Below are 25,650 nucleotides of genomic sequence, written 5' to 3' on the forward strand. Positions count from 1 at the left end.
CTACTATGAAGTGAGTTCCTTGATCAGAAGCAATGCTCTGTGGAATACCATGATGGTAAATTAGGCATTTTGCGGTTCACAGATGGTAGTTTTGGCAGAAGCATCTGATGCAGGAAAGGCAAATTCATAAGCAGATATAAGAATCTGCTCCAGTAAGGACAAAGTGGTGTCCTTTCCATGGAAGAAGTGGTCCAGTGTAGTCTGCCTGCCACTGGATTGCTGACTGCTTATTTGGGGTAATGGTGCTATATCTGGTGGTGAATGTTGGTGTGTGCTATGGGCAGATCTGGCACTCAGGAGGAGCTGTGGCAAAGGCAGACTTGGTAAGTGGAAGTTCATGTTGCTGAGTCCATGCATAATCGTCATCTGTGCCACTATGGTCACTTTGTTCATGGGCCCCTTGGTCAATAACAGGAATGAAAAGGGAGAGCCTGACTATGTAACAGGTCATCCTATCTACTTGATTATTGAAATCTTTTTCAGCTGAAGTGACCTTTTTGTTCAGTATTTACATGGGATATATGTATCTTCACATCCTTTGCCCACTTGGAGAGATCTATCCACATATATCCAGATATCTTTCTCACCAGTTTTCCAGTCATGCTCTTTCCAGGCTCTGACCATTCAGCCAGTCATTTGGCTAGAGCACATCAGTCAGTGAACAATGACACATTTGACTATTTCTCCTTCCAAACAAACTGTATAACGATGTGTACTGCCCAAATCTCTGCCCACTGTGAAGAATTCCCCTTGCCTGTGTCTTTCAGGATTGTTCCAGCAAGGGGTTATAATGCTGCAGCTGCCCACTTCTGGGTGGTGCCTGTATAATGTGCAGAGCCATCAGGAAACCAGGCCCTAGTCTTCACTTCCTCAGTCAACCATTAATGGGATACACCCCATGAGACTATAGATCATGCTTGGCAGTAGACAGCATTATAGCAGGAGTAGAAACCATAGCAATTTTGGAAACTTCTTCATGTTACTTGCTTTCAGGATCTGCTCAGGCCTGATCATGTATATACCACTTCCATTTGATAATAGATTGCTGCTGTGCATGTCCTACTTTATGACATGGTGGGTCAGATAACACACAGCTCATGATGGGTATCTCAGATCACTTGGTAACTTGGTAACGCATCATCAAACATTCAGTTTCCACTAAGGCCCAATAGCACACCAAGAACTGTCTCCTTTTTTAAAACTTTTATTCATTCTGTGGATTTCACACCATGAATTCTGATCCCACGTTTTTTCTCTGTCCCCTTGCACCTACCATATGCTCTTGCAACTTCCCTTCCCCCAAACAAAACCAAATTTAAAAGAAAAAACAAAAATAAAACAAAACAAAGAAAGCAAAAATGCAAACAAACAAAAAGAATAATCCTGTCGTGGAACCTGTAGTGTGACCCCTGAAACACAATTTAATCTTTAATCTGTTCATCTTTATTTGCAATTTTTCAATGCCACCAAGTCACTGGTCTGGCTCAAGGCCTCTGGTTTCTGCTACCCCACTGATAATCGGCTATTACTGGGGCTCCTCTTGGATAAGTTGTTCTGTGAAACAATTTTTATACACTGTGAAGTTGTGTTGCTCTCATTCTTAATAAAAAGCTGATTGAACTAAAGCTAGGCAGGATGGTCAAGCAGAGAGAACACTGGGAAGAAGGGCTAAGTCAAGGGAGTCATGAGGAATTACCAGCTAGAAGTATAAGAAGCAACATGGGAAGTTGATAGATGAGGTAAACAAGCCTGGGCTGCACAGAGATGAATAGAAATGGGTTAATTTTAGTTATAAGAGCTAACTAAAAATAACCATAACTTATTGGCTGAGCATTTATAATTAATATTTCGTTTCTGTGGTTATTTGAGATCTGGCTATAGAAACAGAATATTCAGCCTACAATCATGTTGGCCTGTGTCATGGAGATCCTGCTGTTTTGGATCTATAGGCTTGTCCCCTTCACACGCTCCAACAGTTCATGGGTTCAGTGAATTTTGGAGTGGGCCAGCTCATAGTCCTGGTTCTTGTCTTGGTTTGTAGCTGGGTTGGTCAGCTTGTTAGGTTTCCCTCATAGTCACTAACAGATGAGCTCTCCAATACTGCCTGAGGCAGCTCACCCAGTGTAGCCTACAAGGGCTTGGAATGCAGCCCTCTCTATCCCTATCTACCTCCTGATGCCTAAAATAGTTCCCTCCTTTGAACTGAGGTTCCCATCCAGATAGACAAGTTGACTGCTTGAGGTTCTGAATCTTTATTACAATGTAAAAATATTGTGCGCCCTTCCCATGTGTTGTATATCAGTCTTCATGATGTTTACTTTCATACCAAGCTTTTCACTTACTCCCACCACTTTACCATGGCCTGCAGCTCATTTGTACTTATAGAAAGTAGTGCTGTGTCATTGGAGAAACACAAATTATTGATTCGCACACCACGTATCTGCACACCTATATCCCCATTCATTAAATATTGACAGGAGTGAAATAGAGGATGTTATTAAGAGAGTGAAATACAGCAAGGCACCAGGATCAGAGGAACTGATACACCCTGGTTATGAACTCCAAAAACTTGCTACTTTACCAATGAGCACTTGCCCATCAATTTCATTGATGTTTTTATTCACTGTATCTAGCAAATGGAAACAACCTAGATTCCATGAAGTGAAACATGGGTAAATGGAAACATGATATTTATCTATATAATCCAGCATATTATTCAGGTGTAAATAAAAATGTAAGTGTGAAATCTAGATGTACATGTAGGTAACAAGAAAAATGATGAGTTCAGATATATAGGACCCAGAAGTCAAACATCACATATTCTCTCACATATGTGTGTCTAAGCTACAAACTTTATATTTTAGTAAGACTGAATGTAGAAGCCAGGAATCTACAAATAGACCATTAGTAGGAATATGGAGGAAAAGAGGTTAGGATAGAAGAATATAGGTGGAATGAAATTAGACTGAGTATCCTGGGGACAGAATGGTTCAAATATGTAGTGCAGAGGGGACTGCTAAAAGATCAATTCAAGTGAAATGTCTGTGAAGAAGCTAATTGAAAACCTAGCATTTTGTAACATAAGTAAAAAAATATAATGAGAGGAAAGTAGAACACATGTCTTTATTAAAGAATGGTGCATTAGATGATGTGTGCTAAATTTTTAACTGGGGATGGAGCAGGGAAAAGCAATGAATATTGGGTGGGTCAACCAAAAGTAAAGATTTGTGAAGAAATATACCCTATCTTACAAATTAATAGTAAACATGATTTTAAATACTTTAAACAGACATGTCCCACATTGATAAATAATACTGTTCCAAGTAACCAGGGCTATTTATTGGAACTCTCAGTAACAGGTACTGGTCATCTGCCTAGGACTTACTGGGAGGCCCCATTGTCATGCTGCACAAAACAGGTTATTCCCAATGCTGTTGCTCATAAATATATGATGTATCTGAAGACTCCAAACACCTTTTTTTTTTTTTTTGCAAGATAGGGAGCAATATTGAACTTATCAGGGAATTCCTCCTGATGACTAATTTTTGTAACACTGTGATGGTGATGGAAGTTACAAAATAATCCCACACTAGTTCAGAATTACGTATAATAAAGGGTTATTTATTTATTGGAAACTCACAGATCACTGTCCTAAATCACAGTCCTCTGCACAAACAGGGAACAGGAACAGAGTCAAGTAGCCGGAAGCAAGAGTTAGAAGCAAGAGAGCAAGCACAGGCTTTACAACTGCATTTATTGTATAAGAGACCATGCCCAAGTGGGCTGGTATCTTAAGGCTGTTGGTTGAAGGAGCAGAAAGAGCTTCCACAGCACCTCCCCCTTTTGTTTAAATGAGAGTTCCAAACTCAATACAAAACTATATACAGTAAGAACAGACATCAAGTATAAGATTAGAATTACAGCCAGCATAAACAATATTAAGCAAGGAATATATACTAAATGTTTTAATAAGCATTATATCCTAAGGAGTCTAAGTCTTGTATTGTAAATGGCTTGGCTAGGTCATAAAAGGATGGTAACTATAACTATCTAATCTTCAACTTCATCAAAGGCCCGAGAAGGGAGACAATATTACTTGTGTAGGCAGGAAGTGCAATCAAGCAGCTTCCAAAATGTGCAATAGATGACAGAGACAACTGGGTGCCTGAGCAATCACCCATAGTCTCATTTGCAATGGTGAAGCAACCAACTTTGGCTAAGGCCTAGAGTAACTGACAGACAATTTTCAGAGGCAAGAAAATTTTCAAAATGATCTTACCCTGTCTTGGCAAGATTTGACAGTCTTTTTTCTTGTATCCTGCTTGTCCAGTCCTGACATCATGCACTTTGTCAGTGATCAAGGCATGGGCAGCTTCTTGCCCAAAGGCCAGTTGTACTAAGAAGACAACAAACTCTAAGTGGAGTGTCTTTGGTGCTCAACACTCTCTCAGGAATAGATGGTGCTACCAGGAGCAATCATGTCTCACATCAACAGAACCCTAAGTCATTTAAATGCCATGTTCTACAGATCTTTGAAGTGATTGAAGATTACCTATCTATGCAGAATACAATTTCTATGTATCTAAAGAACCTAATTAGTCTGACTAAAAGTATAACAAACATAAATGACTATTGATCTATAATACTTAATACCCATATATCTTAAAGATTAAGAGTTAATATCAGAATATTAAACAACCTTTAAACAATTGTGCAATAAAGGAGGACAATGACATCAAAATGTAAACAATGTATAAATATCTTGATTAAAGGTAGAAATACATAATGCAATATGATAAATATATCCTAAAATTGTATTAATATGCAAATGTCTTAGAGGTAGAAACTGCATGCTTTCAATCTGACAAAATAACTTTGCGTAGATGTACAAATATTGTAAACAGAAATAGGCACATATTCAACATAACAAATATCATTTGAACTTGTAACAATATATAAAAATCTATACCAATGTAAGTTGTCCATAAATAATAGCTCACAAATATTCACTATATTATTCACTATTATTATTATTATTATTAGTGTGAGTAAGTTCATACTAATCTACCTATTATCCCACTCAGTTTTCCCTCTTCTTTCTTTTTCTTTTTTTTAATCTCTGGGCTTATGTAATTTCCACCCCAAACCCTAACCCTAAGTGAGTAATAATTGACCCTAAAATGGTGTCCCTAGTTCTGAGGACAAACTTTGTTGGGCCTCATGAGGCCTGGACATGAGACCCAGTGTGACTTCCTAAGCCTAACCTGAGTTTGGTGAGGCCTAGTGTGACATCCTAAGCCTGGCTCGAGTTTGGAGACCTGTTTCTGGCTACCCAACCTAGGCCCACCTCTGCCCAGCCACCACTAACATGGCAGAATATTATTGGCCCTTGTTCCTTGCTCTACCTTGCCCATTCCAGGCCTCTCCACCTCCATTACAACTCTATATAAGTCCCTGCTTGACACCATTAAAGAGTTCCTTCTTTAACAGACTCCCAACTCAGTGGGTGTGTTTCTCTCTGGTGCCCAGAGGGGAGGGCTGAGTCAAAAACGCTCACCATTCCATTCATCCCCAGGGAGAGTGCAGAGAGTCTGACTCTCTTTCTTTCTGCCAGAGAACCCGGCAGGGAGTGGGGATATCATCTTCCAGTATTGCTTCCTACTGTCATGGGGGAGATGTGTTTCTTTTTGTTTTGTTTTTGGTTTTTGGTTTTTTGGGGTTTTTTTTTTTTCCACTTTATAGTTTATTGGGTTTAGAACTGGACCAAGTCACATGTATGCAAAACAAAGCATACTATCCCAAAGCAGAGTAGGGATTAAGGGCTGGGGATCTGTTACTGGCCTTGGGGGGAGTTCTGAGGGGAGGGGTAGTCTACGTTCCCACTGTAGAGGTGTGTCCACAGGGTAGAAAGGAGAGAGGGAGCTTTGGTCACAAAACTCATGGCCTTGCACTAAGCCAGGACAGACAGATGGAAGAGAAGCCTCAGAAACCACCCTGCCCAGGAAGCCAGGGACTGTCAGCAGCCCCATTGTGGCAGGTTCAGACCTATACTCAGGGGCTGCTGTAAAGAAAAGGCAGCAAAGCAAGAGGGAGGAAAGACACTGACGAGTGGTCACTGGGGATACTTGGACCTGTGGAAAGGGTGGGTGGGGAGGTGGGCCACCTGCCACTAGGCAGCTAGCAGTGGGTTTCATAAATGCCACTTCGGCCAATGTATCGCATCCATCATCATCATCATGGTCATGGCATCATGGTCACTGTAGTTCAACTTCGGTTCGAATACCTGCAGGTAGCGCACCTTGAGGCCAGAAGGCGCGAATGGCACCTCAAAGTTCATGATGATGAGGGGTCGAACCCATTTCTTCTTATCATTGGTGGGCAGAAGCTCAATCTCCGCGCTGATCTGTGATTCCTTCATGCCTGCCATGCACTTGATCTTCCATACAATGGCGTTCTTGCTGGCCTTGTACTTGGTCTTCCCCTTCATGCAGATCACCTGCACCCCGCTTGTGTTCAGTGGGGTTGGGATCCTCACCTCAATCTTCTGGGCCAGAAGTAAGGGCTTGAAGTTAGACTTGATGACCACATTGACCTCCAGTTTGGTGCGTCCCACTTCCCGCACCAATGGGATCACCCGGAAAGGAAGGATGATGTCCTTGGTAGTACTGTATCTCATGAGTTCAAACTCTCCATCAGGCAGGATGAAGCTGATGCTTCGTTCAGAGTCAAACTTGCTGAGTCGCACACACTGGTGGAAGGTGCAGTCATCAATGGCAATTGGTTGTTTACCTCTCTTGCCTGTTTGTTTCATCAGCTGTCCCTTTGCCCTGCTTTTCAATGACAATCTTGTCATTCATTCCAAACTTGCATTCAGGCATGCCACACAGGTAACTCTTCATCACCACCCGGCCTGACACGTGGGCACTTAGCACCTGCCCTTGTGGGGACATAAGCAGGTTTACGCTCTCCAGAACATCTAGGAAGAGTTCATTTCAGCGATACTTGATGCCTTCCCGCTGCCAGCCAATCTGCCCAGTCACCTGGCTGGTGATCTGGGATTGTTCTTCTTTTGTCTGATGCTGACTCTTGATGCCCTGCTGAGTGATGAAGGTTTTCAATGCACCTGTCTCTGAGTTCTGTGGGTAGCCAAAGTCCAGAATCTCATCCAGCAGCTTGTATATGAGCACAAAATTGTTCTTGATGTTTTCCTCACTGATCTTGCCAAAGTAAGCAGCCATTACATCGCACATCTTATAGAGGAATTTGAAGACTATGGCAGCATTGACATTCTGCTTGGTGACCGCTGCTAGCCAGATGTTGGACCGCTTAACATGGAAGAAGCTGGTGCGAGCGATGTTTGTGACAGGGCTGCGCACCTGCTGTCATGCATGGATCACATTGACCTGAAAGGCATCCACTGCATTCCTCCCCATGTCATCTCTGTAGACCCGGGAGATGAGCACCTTGTGATTATAGATGAATAAACCTCCAATCATGGTGGTGGCTCAGTCTCTGGGACCCATTGCTCTGAGAACAGATCTGGAGTCAGAGCCCCCACAAGGCCGGCCTGGCCACTCTCGGATCCCAAGATCCCGCCCCCTGCTTGCCTGTCCGCTGCCTCGGCTTTCACTCGGGAGATATGTTTTCTATGGGATCCTGTAAAAGTAAAATTGTTAAGTTTCAATATTGCTATTTTGTATAATTGCAAATGGCCTCTGGGTAGTCAATAGGGTTTTTCTTTGTGTGTCTGTTTGTTTGGTTTTTGAAGTTTTTATTTGGAGTTCTGGCCAGAACATTGTAAGAAGAGGTACCATTTCCGCAGCTGATACCCAAACACCAGTCTCATAGTAACACTATCAGCATCATGACATCATATCAACCAGGTGGAGTCGTTGTTGTGGGGCCCCATTTTCTTCCTGGAAGTTTCAAAGATTACTGCAGGAAAATCTACTGTTCATTATGGAAAACTTAAACATCATTTATATAGACATATATTCAACAAAAGATATGATATAAACAAAATGGGCATGGAGAAAAGTAAAGTATTAACTTAAAACCTCCTTCTTTCTGTCCCATACCAGATGGCTTCTGACATGAGACAGAAATTCTGAATTTTTTTTAAAAAAAAAAACATGCTTGGATTTAGAGAAGGATAGCCTTGTCCAACTCGAAGCCAGCTCTTATTTTTAAGTAAAGATGTTTACGTGTCCAAATAATCTGATTTTACCATGCAGTTAACACAGCATCATAAGGCAGAATTCTCTTTGCTTCTTGATTCTTTCTGCATAGCTATCTTTTATCTTTAGGCATCAAGATATCCAAGGTCTCTTTACTCTTTGAAAATTAATATTTTCCTGAAAAGACAAGAACAGAACCCTGCCCCAACCCTTAGGAGGTTTTCTTAACACCTGTATGATTGCTACCTCTGTGGGTAAGCCATCATTTCACCTTCTCAAGAGGTTTCTCTTTTTCAAACCGAATCTTTGTCAATTTTGATGGTATCCATAGCTTTTCTTCTCCTGTGGAAACAGGAGTGAAACCCCTTCCCCAATGTAGCACATCTCCTGGTTTCCATTATGAGGTCAACACTTCCTTAAAATACACTGGCTTATTTAATTCAAAAGTTTTTCTTATCTGTTATCCAATGTCTCTCTGTTGCTGTTGTTCTTTTCTCATTAGCATTAAGAAAATTCAAGATTAATTAATTAAAATAAAGCATTTTGCAGTCTATTTCTGGGGGTATTTTCCATCCCTTTCTGTTTGTTTAGCATATCTTTTTTAGTTTGATTTGATCTTTCTATAACTGCCTGACCTGAAGGATTGTTTGATATACCTGTAATTTGCTTTATATTATAATAAGCAAAAAACTGTTTCATTTTCTTAGACACATATGTTGGACCATTGTCTGTCTTTATTTGTTATGTTATGATGGCCATAACTTCTAATAAATGCATGATTATTGAATCAGCCTTTTCTGAGCTCAAGGCAATTGCCTACAGAAAACCTGAATAAGTGTCAATGGTGTGGTGTACATATTTTAATTTTTTAAATTCTGCAAAGTGGAACACATCCATCTGCCAGATCTTATTCCTTTGAGTAGTTTTTGGATTTTGTGCTGCTGTTAATGGTGTTTGGTTACAGAAAGAGCAAGTAGGACATCTTTTTATAATCCCCTTAGCTTGTTGCCATGTAATAGAAAACTCTTTCTTTACCTGATGATGAGCAGAAGGAGGGAGAACATGAGCAAGAAAGTCAGAACCATGAGGGGTGCGTTCACCCACTGAGACGGTGGGACAGATCTAATGGGAGATCAACAAGACCAGTTGGAATGGGACTAATGGAGCATGTGATCAAACTGGACTCTCTGAATGTGGCTGACAGTGAAGGCTGACTGAGAAGCCAAGGACAATGGTGATGGGCTTTGATTTTACGGCATGGGCGGGCTCTGTGTGAGCATTGTCAGTTTGGATGCTCACCTTCCTGGATCTGGGGGGAGTTGGGAGGACGTTGGACTTCCCATAGTGTAGGGAACCCTGACTGCTCTTTGGCCCAGAGAGAGAGGGAGTGGGGGTATGGGTGGAGGGGAGGGGAGGGAAGTGGGAGGAGGAGAGAAGATGGAAATTTTTAATAAAAAAGAAATAAGTACACTTTCAAAAAACCCTCTTTCTTTAAACCTTTACTTTTGACATGACATTTCTTATGAAATTCTGAGGCCTTCGGCACATTTCTAATCAATAACCAATCAATTTCTGTATTACCTTGAGCTAGAGAACACGGAAGACCCATATGGGATGGGATCTGTGTTATATATATGGGACAAAGCCTATTCCTGATTGTATCTTGAACCTGTATGAATAGTGAAGGCAGTTCTGTACCACCTGGTATAAATTCAGCAGTTTCAATATGTAAGACAACTCTTTCTGCATATTACAACTCAGTAATTATATTGAAGGGTTCTTTAAAATCCCTTCGTACCATGAGAATAGCATATAATTATGCCTTCTGGACAGAATTGTAAGTGCTTTGTTCCACCTTACTTAATTCTTCTGACTTGTAACCTGCCTTTCCTGATTTATTTACACCAGTATAAAATGTACAGGCTCCAGTTACTGGTGCATCATGTACAATTTGGGGAAGAATCCAAGTAGTTTTCTTTGTAAGGATAAATTCTATCATGTTTGGGATAATTGCTATTAATTTCTCCTTAAAATTAGCACAAGCTCTTTCCCATGGCTTATTGTCTTCCCATATTTTTTTTATTTCATCAAAAGTAAAAGGCACTATATTCTCTGCTGGGTCTATACCTGCTAGTTGACAGTCTCAATTTTTCTTTTATAGTTAATTCAGAGACTTTTTCCATGTAAGTTTTTAATTTTTTTACTTGGTTTATATGGTAAAAAAAAGTCCATTCTAAGATAATATCTTCCCTTAGCATTAAAATTCCTATAGGAGAAATTCTAGAAGGCAATATGACTAGAATACAATTAAGATTTGGATTCAGCCTATCAACATGTGCCTTCTGTAATTCCTCTTCAATGATCATCAATTCTTTTTCCACTTCAGCTGTTAATTCTCTGGGACTACTTAAGTCTTTGTCAACATCTAAGGTTTGGTTGAAATGACTGTTATGTCAGGTGTTATCCCAACAGCTGGTCATAGACTGGAAATATCTCCTAACAGTATTTGAAAGTCATTGAGAGTCCACAATCAATCAGTCTCTCCTAATTTGTCTCTGTTGTGTTCTAATTTTCTGCAAACCTATTTGGTAACCTAGATAATTGACAGAATCTCCTCTTTGCATTTTTTCACGAGAAATTTGTAATCTCCATTTTTTTTACTTATTCCAACATTCTTTCTAAAGTATCTGCATTTGAGTCAGATAAGAAAATGTCATCCATGTAATGGTAAATTATAGACTTAGGAAATTGCTTGCATATTATTTCCAATTGCTGATTTACAATGTATTGGCACAGGATGGGGACTATTGCATATTTCCTGTGGAAGGTCCTGATATCTCCTAGTAGGCTGAGAATTATTATAAGTAGGCACTGTCAAAGCAAATTTTTTATTTTTTTCTTGTAAAGGTATAGTGAAGAGACAGTCCTTTAAATCAATAGCTATCAGAGGCTATCCTTTTGATAACAGAGAAGGCAGAGGAATTCCAGACTATAGAGAACCCGTAGGCTCGACTTCCTGTTGACAGCTCTTAGATCTGTCACCATTCTCCATTTTTCAGATTTCTTTTTAAAAATAAATACAGAAGAATTCCAAGGGCTGGTTGATTCTTCAGTATGTTGAGCATCTAGTTGCTCCTGTACCAGCAGCTCTAAAGCCTGCAGTTTGTTTTCTATTAAAGGTCATTGTTTAACCCATATGGGTTTCTCAGTTAACCATTCCAAAGGCAAAGCAGTTAGGTCTTCTCTTTGTCTCATCTGTTTAGAGCAATGATGTGACTTCAAATCCTTAGGGTCTACTAACATTTAACAATAGTGCTAATAGACCAAGGGCCCTTTTCTCTTTACATAGGTTGCCTGGTTACTCTCTATGCCTGAAAGATTTTGTGGGTCTTTATAGCTGGGTAAGAACAAAGAGAATGGACAGAATCTGGAGCAGAAATTAGAGCAGAAGCATCCCAGAAGTTTGCAGAGATAAAAAAATGGAAAAAAAAGCAGAAGAAAGATAATGTACAGAGAAGTAAAAGTGGGATTAGAGTTAAGACAGAAAATTAGAGCTAAAAAGTTGTAGACAGGACAGAAGAATTAGAGTGGAGAACAAGAAAGAAAAAACAATAAAGCGACATGAATAGAAAAAATATGTTGTGAGTAGACTTCTTAACCCTCAGATTTTAGTTCTTTTCATTAAGTGTGGCATCTTTCTTTTGAACCCTGAGAGGAAGCCTTAGAGGCCAGACCTTTAAAGTTTTCAATACCTGGAACCTGAATTTGGTACTTGGGGAATCAAGTAAAGGAGAGGCAGGCAGATCTCTGTGAGTTTGAGCTCAGCCTGATATACAGAGTAAGTTCCAGGACATTCAAGGTTACACAGAGAAACCCTGTCTCAAAACAACAACAATAAAAAAGTAGATACACAAGCACACCTGGGGAAAGAGATGTCATTTGTTTGAAAGCTGTGTGGAGGGACAAAGCTTCTCAGGAGATCTCTATAGTCACCCGCCACCCTCCCCCCTTGGACTGGTGAGTAGAAGTCCCCCTTGGAGGGCACCCTGAAAGGTTCCTTCTGGAAGCATCCCAGAGGCAATTCCTCAAGTTGGTAACTTTTCAAAGAGTCTCCACCAGTAGAAAGCTACTGGATCGAAGGACGTGAATGCTTTTTTAAGGATAAGTGATTTTTACCCCTCAACCGTCCTTAAGCGCTCTCCTTATGTAATTTTTTTTCTTACTAGAGGTCAAACAATATCTACAATGCAACAGGCAATTGTTCAGATTGACAACTCAAGAGACGATACTGATAAATCTAGCATAAAAAATCTTTACCTTGGAAGATTTAATTGTAAGTCAGACTCTCAAACAAAATAACAGGCACTGGAAACTATGCTCCCTCCCTTAAAGTAAAAACCCAGCTGCTCTTTCACTCGGGGCCTAACATATAAACAGCAAAATGCTATGCTCATAATTGCTGTTCTTTTACTTCCAACTAACCATTTAAAAAGACTGCTTGACAGGGCACCCTGACTTCTCTTAGGACTGGAGAGGGAGGTGGGAGGGTGAGTGGGGGGAGTGGGAGGGAAATGGGAGGATGGGAGGAGGTGGAAATTTTTAATAAATAAATGAAACTCAACCCATATCTCTTACCCTGTATGAAAGTCCATTTGAAATAAAAAACAAATAAACAAAACTACTTTTCATCTGGAAAAAAAAGACTGCCTGAAAATGCAAACAAGGGTCAATAATGTTTTTGTCATGCTCTCCCCCAGTTTTATGGGCTGGTAGTTTGAAACCCTGCCTATTCTGAATATCTTTCCTTGCTATGTCTCACTGGAAGCTTATTTGAGCTTCAGCTTGGAGCTTGGTGCTCTCGCAGCTCCTCATTTAAATAGCAAAGCTGGCTTCACTGACAGGCAGACAAAAAAATGCCTGCACCTACAGACTATCAAACTCCTTACTCTGATTTATAAACTCAAATGGTGATTTCCCAAAATTCATAAACTATTTCAGGCTGTTTTTCATATCGCTGCACTAAAAGTCTGTGTCTCCCTCTCTTTCTCTCTATATGCATGAGGCTACCTGACTTGATTTGATTATAAAAAAAATGGCCCTATTCAGGAATTCCAGGTTAGCCCATTCTGCCATGGTCCATGCCAGAGGAACAGCAAGTTGCAGTTGAAATTTCAGGTGTCGGCCTACCAGAATGGAATCCTTTGATGGATCAGTCTTGTTTAGGCAAGGCCATGGGACCACAGACCCTGGAATGTCGTTTGCTTCTGCTGTGCCTTTACATGTTTGCTGCAACTCTTATTCTGATATCTATCACGATGTAAGTGGACATGGGGAGATCTCTACTACCTGTGAGATCTATATTGTGTTTGTCACTTGAAAACATCCTGTTTTACTAGGCATTTTTACTTGTGGATTGTCAAGATGACCCCCTCCCTAAGCTATACTGTCTAATTTAATGATAATAATAATAATAGCTTATACAGAGTTTTGATGAACAAAAATAAATAGAAGGATATGTTTCACAGCCAGGGTCTGTGAGTCTCACCCAAGGAGCTGCATGGATTGTGGCTCAAGTTAATAACTAACAGTTGAGTCCTAATAGCCCATCTCTTTTAAATTCTTTTAACCTAATGTTGGGAGATGTGCTCACAGGTCTTGGAGTGCATCACAACTGAAACAAAGCCTTGAAAATAGCAAAGTTAGACTAAGTTGATTTTTTTAAAATAATTTTGAAGTGAAAAACCCAAGACAACAATCTAACGTTTTAGAAAGACACATAGTTGAATGTGGAATTCTTTAAGGTCAGAGAACAAGAACAAAGGAGCCTAATAATTACTGGCTGATGTATTCTCCTTGCTAGGTTTGGTTGATAACCAAAGGTGATGATTAATTCCTTATACTCATTTATGTCCTCAATCTCCTGATGTAAAAAACTACTAATCAATGGATATGTACTCTTAAGATTTAAAGTAGAGGTGATTGATTCTTTTTCATATATAAAAGTTTAGGTTTGTGATTTCCTTAAGATTCCTTATGAGATTACTTTTCAAGATAACAAATAAAGTAATTGGCCTTTTCTTTGTAACTGCAAAATGCAGCCTGCCAGTAAAAGACCTGATGTGAACACCTTGGTTGCCTGGGTATAGATAACACAGTTAATCTATAACAAGTTGCCTGGGTATGAATGTATGTGGGTTCTTGGGATGATTTGTTTTTCACCTGTAATACATAAAATGTTTAATTATATGAGGGAGATGAAAAGCATGTTTTTTACCTATAATCATTCACTTGAAAAAGAGAATGTAACTGTTTTGACTCTTCAACTGCGTGGAAGATTCTGTTGGGGTATAAAAGCTGTAAAACATGAGATAGAGGAGAGAGAAAAAAAGAATAGGAATAAAGAAGGAACACATTAAGAGAGCTTGTGAGTGCCTTTTTTCTTAACCTCTCCTAAGATAGAAAAGTTTAGTCTGGCTGACTCCATGGATTCCTGTCAAAGCCCTGTGCTGCTGGAGGCTGGTTCCCCAGACAGCAGTACCATTCAAAATCAAATGCTCTACAGGATTTTTTTTCAGCTCGATTGGAGACATTCAAAAAAAACCTAGATAAATCATACTTTATAAAACTTTCTCCCTCTTTGTCTCTCTGCCACTGATTGCCTGCACTCTGTCTTCATTTAGCTGCATCTCTGCCCCTCCTCAATGTTACTTGCTCCTAGTTATTGTCTGTCTGTCTGTCCCAGCTTGCTCTGGTCTCAGCTGCCTTCCACTCTACTGCACTTCCCAGACCCTCCCAGCCAGCCAGCCTAAAAGAGCTTGTTGCTGTTGGTTGATTTTTAAGTTTAAAACTCTACAGTTTTCATTTAACTCTAAAAATCTCTCAGCCTAACACTAGGGACCTACTTCTTCAGCTGTCTAATAGTCTTCTTATTAAACACCATCCACCTTACAGGTATAGATAAAAATATAGCCACAAAAGATATGTCTTTTTAAACTGATTTTTAAAATATCTTGAGCTCACATGTCCTCTCTATTATCCTGTTATCTCCATAACAGTTTAAAATACATCTTTCCCTTTTCTTCTCCCATAAAGGAGTTATTTTGTCTATTTACTGTCTGACTTATCCCAAAATTTATTAAAAAGGACACATAATTACCAAACTCCTTATATATTGTATTTCTGGTTAAGAACTTTTATTTCCATATGAAAACAACGTCATCATTATTTTTTTAGCTTCAGTTTACAGAGATAAAATATAAAGTTCTAAGTTTATAAGTCAATTAATTTATAAACTGTTTCTTTCAATTTTTTGTTTGCCTTTTTCTCTACTTCTTTGAGGAAATATTTCATTTCCTCTTTAAGGACCTCAAACATTTTCCTAAAGTTTTTTTTAAGGTCATTTTCTTCTGCTTCATCTGTGTTGGGGTGAATGATGGTCTGCTCTGTCCCTTTAAGAGACAAGCCACACCCACTCCCTCCCCTGTCCTCCAAGGCAAGCTGATCTTCAGCTTCCAGTCTGAGTCCCTTCCTTTGCTGTCTCTCTCTTCTCCCCACTTCTCCCCTTCTCCCCCCTTCTCTTCTCTCTCTGCTCTTCCCCCTTCTCCCTTTTACCCTCCATAACCCACTAAATAAATATCCAATCTCACTCTGCATGGCATGCCTGTCTGTCTCTCACCTACGCTTGTATTCCTGCCCGGGACCAGCCACCTTTGGAGACCTATGGTCTCATGGCATGCCCATTCATCTCTCCTTGTGGGACTGGCTGCCTTGTCGAGGTCTCTCACCCACCATGCGCCTCCCTGTCTGGGTCTCTCTGCCCCTCGTGGCCTACTGCAGCCACTTGGGGAACTGCGCCGTCCCTGCTTGGGACTGGCTACTCTTGGAACCTGCTGCTCACTGCCTCCCACTACTTCAGGAACCTGCAGCGTGGTCTCATGGCCTGCTGCCTGCTGCAGCCACTCAGGGATCTGCAGCATTTTACGTTTACCATTATAGGGTGTTCAAGTCTTACTGTTATAGAACCACTATATTTGGTGATGCCCTGTTGCTCTTTGTGTGTTGAGTGTGTTCTTGTTGTCTACAATCTTTTCCTCCAATTGGTGAAGTTGAGGTTGTTTCTCCGGTGATCACTCCTCCCATTGCCAGTGGGTCCAAGCTTCAGAACTGGAGTCCAGGCCATGGTTCTGCTTTCTTGGTGCTCCTGGAGGGAGTTAGCTCTGGCCTTCCTGCCTGCTCCCAGAGGTTGCTAGGCCTTGCTTGGCTGCCTCTGGAGGTTGCTCGGACTTTCTGTTAACTTATAAACCACTAACAGTAACTTTATTTAAATCATAAACTATTAGGAATAGTTAAAAAAAATAGAACCTATTAATTAATCAGCTAACTTAAACTATAAACTATGAAGGATAACTTTCCTTAAATTATAAACTGTTAAAAATATAATAACTTGTAAACTGTTAAGGAGAACTTTACTTAAACTCTAAGTTATTAAAAATAATTAAAAATACAATTTGATGGCTAGCCATATACCCATTAACTCTAATTATAAACTATTGAGAATAAACTTTATTTCAATTTTAGGTAATTTTACTTAAGTAAATAAATTTAAGCTATAAACTATTAATAATTTTAAAATACAGATTGACTAATCATATTATTCAAATATGTTCAAATAATCTTTAAATATATTGTCATATATATACAAAACTATATCTCTAAATATATTATTATTGATAAAAATGCCTTACTTTGCACTCTGCCATTTAAAATGTTTAAACTTCTCATGATAAGCAAAACTATGCCTTGTTCTAATTTCTGCTACGGCTCTATTTTAATTATTTATACCTTGCAGTCATCTCCTTTCCCTTGCCTAACAAAAAGACAGGAGTGATTCCCAAAGTTAGTACCTTACAGCAAAAGACCTTTACTGCTCCTTCTAACAATGAAATCTATAATCATTGCCAACAATGAAGCCATGGTTAAATATAATATTTTTCCTGAACCTTCAGCTTCCCTTTCAGTCTTTCTCATTAAGTAAAACTTGACCAACTGGTCTCACTTCCTTAACTGATGACAAACCAAAAATAATTCACCTTGTTACCTAATTACAAATAAAAGACAAATCATGAGACAGATTTCAAAATTATTTTTACTACATTAACTGCTCTTAGTAATCTATTACCTCTGTCTTCTAATAAATTAAGTAAAAATTAGAGGTTTGGGATATTGGGTTTTTATAACAATATGACGGCTTAAGATTTAAAGATAAAAGTTTTAGTACACAGGGCAGAACCTATTGATATTTTGATAATGATCAGTAAGCGTTAATCTGACATTTAAACATTTATGTTTAAAATTATCACTTTGGCCAGGTAGTGGCAGGGCACGCCTTTAATCACAGCACTCAGGAGGCAGAGGCTGGCAGATTTCTGTGAGTTCAGAGCCAGCCTGGTCTACAAGAGCTAGTTCCAGTACAGTTCCAAGCTACAGAGAAACCTGGTTTTGAAAAACAAAACAAAAAAGTATCAATGCTGATGAAAAAGTCTCCTCTTGCAGTGGGTAGTTAGTAATGCATACACTAACTGTTCAAAAAATACTAAGAACAAGCAACCATGTAAGTGTGGGGCAATTATTATTTCATCATGACTGAGCGTGGGTCCTAGGAGTTTCCCTTACCTCAGTGAAGGTGTACTGGGAGTTAGTGGAAGCCGTATCATTTTATTATGAGTTTTAAGTAAATTTGTCTTAATTTTTCTTAAGTGTCAGAGACAAGCTTTGAAAAAAAATACCACTTACCAGGGTAGGGGCACAGGGATTAGAAAAGTTAGTGAAGAATACAAAGAAGTGAGTGAAAATAACAAATCAGAAAACAGGCTGGTATTGGGAGGGAGTTCTAGTGAATTCTGAAGTTCCCCGTGTTTAATTTTCCATACTCTTTTATACCCCAATACAGCAGGCAGAAGAACACAAAAGTCTGCTTTAACATGGTACAGAGGACAACTAGAACAGTTATTTGCTTCAATACTTTGAGATATCAAGTCATTAGCATTCTGTTGTCTAGGCAGTGAAGCCACTCTAAATCAAATATCCTAAAGGCAGAAACTCTCAAGGTCAAACCTCCTATTTTAAAGGAAGCAGAAGTATGCTTGAATATCCTGACCATTGGTCAGGGTGGAGTGGATCTACCTGTATGGGTCATCTTAATGTCAAAAGAACCAAATAATCACATCCTATGTCAGAATGTGCAGCCACACTTGTTGTCCACTTTGAACAAGCTAAAACTCTCTGACATTCAGACAAGGTGGAAATAGGCTCACATTTTTGGGCCTCCACTTAAGTATTTCAAAATGAATTTCTGCATGTTCTCAGGGTTTTTCTTCTTCTTCTTTTTGAGATAGGGTTTCCCTGTGCAGCCAAGGCTGACTTGAACTTTATACTGTAAACAACAGTGGTCTAGAACTCACAGGGATATACCTTCCTCTGCATCCAGAGGACTGGAATTAAAGGTGTTTGTCACAACACCCTTAGCCTTTGGGGATTTCTAAATTGTTTGCCAGCATTCCAGTGATGTCACATTCACACCCTATCTCTTCAGTTAGTTACTTTCTTCCTATTTGTATAGTTTGACTCTAGCATGAAGAATTTGAAGGTGAATAAAAGAATTTATCGGTGTTTTCTTTAATGGTGAATATTTTATTTCTGCAATTTCAGCACTATGTAAAGGATTTGTCAAATTCAATGCATTTGGAAAGGTATAATTAAAATGGACAGAAAGATACAGGAAGTATATACTTTCTACCTTTATATGGTTTCTAAGAAATATGAATTTTGTGATGTACAGCACAATTAGAGGGAAAACTAAAGATTTTGTCATTTTTATGATACTTTATAAAGATTTTATTTTTTAAAAGTTTATGAAGACCTGGGTGTCCCAGAAGTCAGTATGTCCACTGAATCACAGACATCTTTCCTCTGAATCCTGAGTGATGGGAATAAAGGACTGCCCCATCACATCTGACACTGAGTTTTGGTTGTTGAAAAAGATACACATTTTTATTTCATTTTTTACCAGAGGCTGGAAACATAGCTTAGTGGGTAAGAGCACTGGATGCGCTTGCAGAAAACCAGTGTTCAATTCCCAACATAGACATAGCAATTCCCCATGGTCTGTAACTTCAGCTTCAGGGGATCTGATGACCCTTTCTGTCCTCCCCCTGCACCAGGCATCCATGTAGTACACAGGCATACTTGCATGCAAAGCATGCATACACATTAAAAGAAATAAGCTTTTCATACTGTTACATTTGCAGAATTTTACTTTAAAACTCTAGGATATTGTATAAAATGTAAACCTTCATTAAAGACTTTCATGTGTTTTGTATCTTTATGTTTCTATTGTATATACTGTTGTGATTTTTAAGTAGAGAATACTGGGAAATGCTATATCACATTATTTACAATGGTATGTTTCTCTCCAGTATGAGTTTTCTGATATCTCCTAAGATTCAAAATCTGGATAAAGGATGCCTCACTCTTTGCATCTGTGTGGTTTCTCTCCATTGTGAATTTTCTGATATCTCCTTAAACCATAAGAGTGGAAAAAGGATTTGTCACATATCTATCCATACTGTTCTCTTGCCAGTATGAATTCTCTGATACCTTTTAAATTGTGGATCTCTGGTAAAGGAATTGTCACATTCCACACATTTGTAGGGTTTCTCCCCACTGTGAACACAGCGATATCTTCTAAGATTTGAGCAACTGGAAAAGGATTTGTTACAGTCCTTTCAACTGTAAGGTATCTCTCAAGTATGAACTATCTGATGTCTTCTAAAATTTACAATATGGATATAGGATATTTCAATCTTTGCATTTGTGAATGTTCTCTCCAGTATGAATTTTCTGATGTTTCCTTAAACCACAAGAATGGGAAAAAGATTTGGCACATTTTTGACAACTGTAAGGTCTCTCTCTAGTATGAACTCTCTGGTGTTCTCTAAGATATAAGTTCTGGGAAAAGGACTTCTCACATTCCATACATTTGTACGGTTTCTCCCCAGTGTGAACACTCTGATGTCTTCTGAGATTTGAGCAACTGGTAAAGGATTTGTCACACTCCTTACAACTGTAAGGTCTCTCTCCAGTATGAAGTTTCTGATGTTTTCTAAGACTTGAAATATGAATAAAGGATATTTCACAGTCTTTACACTTAGGAAGTTTCTCTCCAGTATGAATTTTCTGATGTGCTCTAAGATATGAGCAGCTGGTATAAGACTTGTCACATTCCATACATCTGTAAAGTTTCTCTCCAGTGTGAACACTCTGATGTCTTCTAAGATATGACTGTTCAGTAAAGGACTTGTCACATTCCATACATTTGTAAGGTTTCTCCCCAGTATGCATTTTCCCATGTGTTCTAAGAATTGATTTCCAAGTAAAGGATTTGTTGCACACCTCACATTTGTAAGGCCTTTCACCAGTATGGATTCTGTAATGCATGTTAAGCTGTGATAATTTAATAAAGGACTTACCACATTCTTTGCATTTGTGAAACTCTAGAGAATGAGCTTTCCTATGCCTACTCAGTGATGAATAGTGGGGAAAGGATCTGTCACAGTCATTGCATTTGTAAAGCTTCTCTCCAGTGTGGAGTCTGTAATGGCTTTTAAAGTGTGAGTGCTGATGTCTCCTGAAACTGGAATAATGTGCAAAGGGCTTGTCACATTCCTTACATTTGTAAGGCTTCTCTCCTGTATGTGTTTTGTGATGGCTATTAATTCCTGACAACTGACAAAATGACTTTCCACATTCTTTGCATTTGTAAGGTTTCTCCCCAGTATGAAGCCTTTGGTGTATTTTAAGACTTGAATGCTGGGTAAAGGATTTTTCACAAACATTGCACTTGTATGGTTTAATTCCTGTATGAATTCTCTCATGTTTTCTGAGGTCTGAGGAAGTCCTGAAGCATTTTGCGCATGTCTGACAACGGTGTGGTGTCTCACCGATGTAGACTGGTTGTTGCAAAAGACAATATGTAGAGTCAAAATAGTCACCATATTCTCCTTGCTTATGCTCTTTCTTAGTAGTGTATAGTATCTGATCTTGAGTAATGCTGGAACACAAATTTAATGATTTCTCACAGTCTTTAGATTTGCAAGGTTCTTCTCCAGTGTGCAAGCTTTCATGTCTATCTGGGTTTGATGAGTCAACAGAGGCATCCCCGTGACTATTGCATCTGTAGTTATTAGAGTTTTCTGTAGTTTCACTTGTTCTATAAACTGCACATGTGGAGAGATCATGAAGCAGTTTGTCAAGCTCATCACACTGATAAGACTGCTTTTCAGTCTTCACATGTTGATGGACAGGATCAAGTTTGCAGTTCTCTAAAAATGAGTACAATTCAGATTAATAGAGTTTCAATAATCAACATATGATAAATGACTATCTCCTTAAGTTCTCTTTTTAAGATAAGTGAACCTGGAACTATTTGGATTAGAGCTCCCAGTAATGGACATGTTTCATTCACTGTAATTGTATGGATTCTCACAAAAGTAGCATGACAGTCTTCAAAGATCAGTTATTTACAACAGATTTCTCATCTTTGCCAAAAATCTCTAATTGGGAAATGATGGAAAAAATAATTGAGGGTTGTGAATAGCTTTGGGATAAAGTTCACTGAGTAATTATGTTCAGAACACATGTCTCTATCTTAAACTATTTCTTCTGAGAAACTGATGAAGAGGAGTCTAACCCAATCACAGGTTCACAGTGTTCGCACTTACTAAGTGACAGTCAATGAAGAATACTGTTAGGAAGACACAATTCCTTTAAAGATTAAAGTCTTACTTAAAAGTATCAGAGGGTTTATTTCTTTCTAGAAAAAAATTATTAGATTCTTAAAAAGTATTGGTATAAAGACAGTACTGTGGCAGACAGCAGAGGCTCTAGGTCATTTGAGGCAGGGTTGTCATGGACAACTATTGCTTATTTCTACACTCAACTGTCTGAACTCCACACACTGCTTTATTTTTTAACTTTCCTCATAGGGTTATTCTCAAGTCTACTCTGTACACTCATTCCTGAGACTATTTTCCAGAAGAATGTCTGTGTGTTCTCTATTGGCAAGAAAATGAAGGATGTAATATGTAGATATGCATATAATGAAGGCAATTACAGAATAATCCTACTTCATGGACTCACATTAAACTTAACACAACATCTTCTAACAGTTACAACAGGAAGGATGCATTCTGGGGTCGGGATACTACACTAAGCTAAGTAATCGGGAATTGAATGCCACAACATTTCTCCTTCACTTGAAGCCTTCATTGTTCTCCTATTCATTAATTAGCCCACTGTAGTTGTAACTACTCTTTCCTCTCTCATTTCAGGGCTATCTCATTCTTTTCAGATAAGTGGCCATGCCTACCTTGCATACATAATCCCCATGTTCTGTGAGGCAACTCATTACCCATACAAGAACTTTTAGAAAGAATACACAAGTCTAAGACAGTATCGCACTTAATACATGAAAACACAAAGCAGAGGAATTTAGGCAAGGTTTATCAATTTATATTTCTTGTCAAATTCTTCAGTATATTTAATTTTTTCAGTTTGTATATCTTGAATGTATCTCACAATTAAAAAACTGTCAATTGAAATAAAACTGAATGGAGCTTTAAGGTATGAATGGAAGTATTACATGCTACTAAGTTTATGAATGAATCTGGGAACCATGTTGAGGGGTGGATGACATCTCTGAAATGGAAACTGGAAAGACAAAACTAAGTAGCATGAAAAAGTTCTTTCCTACTACAAAATTTTGCTAAATTAGATTAAATAATGTCTCCTGTTGTTTTTTTCAGGACAGCTGACAATATTTTACGTCCTATAAAGTGAGAACAAACAAAAGATAGGTTAGGAATCCTACAAACAAAATGTTCTCACCCACAAACAGCAAGTTTTTGTAATTCTCTAACATCACCTCGATGTACAAAGCCCTCTGAGTAAAGTCCAGGCATTCCCACTCCTCTTTTGAGAAGTTCATAGTCACATCCCGGAATGTCAATAGGCCCTGAAACAAAAAAGGATGGTTTGACCATGTGCTACCCAGAAGTGCTTTCCTGGTTATAAGGAGATAGAATGTAGATGAGCAAAGATTAATTACTCAAAATATAACTTCCAATACAGTCACATTCCATTATGAAAGTTTTAACTCTGTGGAAACATGGTAACAAAATATTCTTACAATATTCATGAAACAAGAAATACATTTAAGGCCTGGACACAGTTTATCTGTCATGGATGTTGTGTTTATGCTACACAGGATCACAGCAGACATGTCTCAGAAGGAAAAATTATGATGAGGAAATTTGCTTTAAATGTTGTATCTGTAGATCATGCTAAAACACTGACGGTAAAACAATCATGTATGTACTTGTGCCTTACACAACTATTCTAACAAGCTCAGTTGGGATGTTTAAACTCTATGTACGATGACACACCAATAAGTAGCAAGACGGTAGTAGGGAAGACAGAATATAGGTCTTATTTTATAGACAAAGAGTTTTGATTTTTTTCCACAGTGGAAGGGACTGTGACAGCACTACATACTGTGATATTTAACATATAAGGTTCTATGGAATTAATTTTATGAGAATTTTAGGGCCACTATGAACAACTAGGAAAATAAGGATCAGCGATATTTGATATAATCCAAAATTTCCCTAAGGATATGCATAAGTCAAATGAGACAACAATTTAAAAAGTTTTGAAGACTATTTCAATTCACTCCCAAAGGGTAATAAAAACTGAGGGAAGTCCAAAAACACATCTAAAAATATTTAAAGTATAGCTAAGAGAATCTGTACCAGTGAAACTTTGGATAATGCTCAGAGCAAGAATTTACCAAAAATTCAATTAATTAAATATTGAGGAAATAAAACTGTAACTTAACAAATGCAGAAGTGAATGGAATAGACAATTTTCAAAGACTAAAGACCACTGAAATGGACCAATAAATATTGCATAAATATTCAGCATCCCCAAAATATTCAGGCCATCACAGAAAGCAAAATAAATCCACTTCAAAATACTGCCTTACCACAGGCAGAATGGCTGTCATCAACTAACCCAACAATAAAAATTTATGACTAATTGTAGTGAGGAGGCTGCGGGCAGGCCTGCTTTTCATCCTGCCCAGCTCCCGGCCACCGGCTAGCTTATACCCCAAAATAACATCACACAAATTGTATTCTTTTAACCACTGCCTGGCCCATTAGTTCCAGCCTCTTATTAGCTAATTCTCACATCTCTTGCTTTAACCCATATCTAATAATCTATGTAACACCACGAATGGTGTCTTACCCGGAAAGATTCAGCATGTCTGACCTGGTGGCTGGCTTCATGGCATCCCTACCAGAGAGGAGAGGCGGGGCAATTGTCTAAGCCATCTACCTCCCTTCCTTTTTCCTGTTCTGTCTACTCCACCCACCTAAGGGCTGGCCAAGGCAGTTTCTTTATTAAAACAGAAGACCTTCCCACATCAACTAATGGAGAGAAAGGAAGCTTTATTCACTGTTGATGGAGAGGATGGGACAAATTAATACACATACTGTAGGAATCAATTTGGAGATTATTGAAAAAAATTGAAGAGAGAACTAACATGACCCAGCTCTTTCATTCCTGGCCATATACCCAAAGAAAAATACACCCTACTATAAAGATATTTCTACCCCATGTTTACTGCTGTTTTAGTCACAGAGGAAAAGTACTGAAATAAAACTAATTAGCTATCAAAAGATGAACGGATAATGAAAATTGTATAAAATAAGAGTACTATTCAGCTGAAGAGATAAATTACAATAAAAATTTGCAGGAAAACAGATGAATCCAAAATTTGTAATATTAAGTGTGGTCATACACTTTTACAAAGAAGATACCACGTTTGCTCAAATGCAGATTCTACCCAATAATATATGTATATAGAACAATGTATGTAGGCACAGTACAACATGGAAAAAAACAGAAAAAGTTAAATTATCAGGGACTGAATGCAGGTAATGAATAGCAGTTATGAAAAAGGATATAAAGCTAAGTGCTTTCCTAGTTAGATTCTGGTGGTGGATAAGTAAATCAATGTATCTGGCTGTGAAAATATAAAATTGTATGTGAGGTTCCAGAGTTTGCATTTCCTGTGATGACTCTAACTGTATAAAAGTACTTTGAATTGTATCATCTTTGGGTCTGCTTAATTTCAGTGTGTGATTTTTGTTGTTTGGCTATTTACAGAATTGTTCATAATAAATTTTTAAAAAATTATCAGAAGCAAAAAATTAAAGGCTTTTAATGTACCTAAGTATAACATTTTTTGACAAAGAGAGGAAAGGAGCACTGACCTGTGACATGTTTACTGGAGATTCAGTCATTTACTGGAGAAACAGTTTCCCTCCTTTGAGTTTCTCTTTCAGTAAAATAA

At 38.5% G+C, this 25,650-nt stretch overlaps 1 protein-coding gene and 1 pseudogene across 1 annotated transcript; both read right to left on the reverse strand.

Annotated features, from left to right (window-relative positions):
* Positions 1-6,177: 6,177 nt before the first annotated feature.
* LOC119820867 lies at positions 6,178-7,496 on the reverse strand (annotated as a pseudogene).
* A 12,117-nt stretch (positions 7,497-19,613) lies between these two features.
* LOC119821744 (zinc finger protein 54-like) lies at positions 19,614-25,600 on the reverse strand. Its single transcript, XM_038340868.1, has 6 exons — positions 25,571-25,600; positions 23,121-23,247; positions 20,628-21,556; positions 20,065-20,561; positions 19,833-19,898; positions 19,614-19,668 (listed from the first exon to the last, which is right to left on the reverse strand). The coding sequence occupies exons 1-6, from the start codon at positions 25,598-25,600 to the stop codon at positions 19,614-19,616; spliced, it is 1,704 nt and encodes a 567-aa protein (XP_038196796.1).
* Between the last annotated feature and the right edge of the window lie 50 nt (positions 25,601-25,650).

Source organism: Arvicola amphibius, chromosome 8 (assembly GCF_903992535.2).
Source record: "Arvicola amphibius chromosome 8, mArvAmp1.2, whole genome shotgun sequence".
In the NCBI taxonomy this organism is placed as follows: domain Eukaryota; kingdom Metazoa; phylum Chordata; class Mammalia; order Rodentia; family Cricetidae; genus Arvicola; species Arvicola amphibius.

What these genes read in the sequence shown, in the direction of transcription:
- LOC119821744 (XM_038340868.1), bottom strand. Translation starts at nt 25,600, where the DNA reads ATGACTGAATCTCCAGTAAACATGTCACAG. An exon ending in CAAAAACTTGCTGTTTGTGG is followed by an intron (nt 21,557 to 23,120) that starts GTGAGAACATTT and finishes ACTCATTTTTAG; the next exon opens with AGAACTGCAAACTTGATCCT. An exon ending in AAACATCAGAAAATTCATAC is followed by an intron (nt 19,899 to 20,064) that starts TGGAGAGAACAT and finishes CTGTGTTCACAG; the next exon opens with TGGGGAGAAACCCTACAAAT.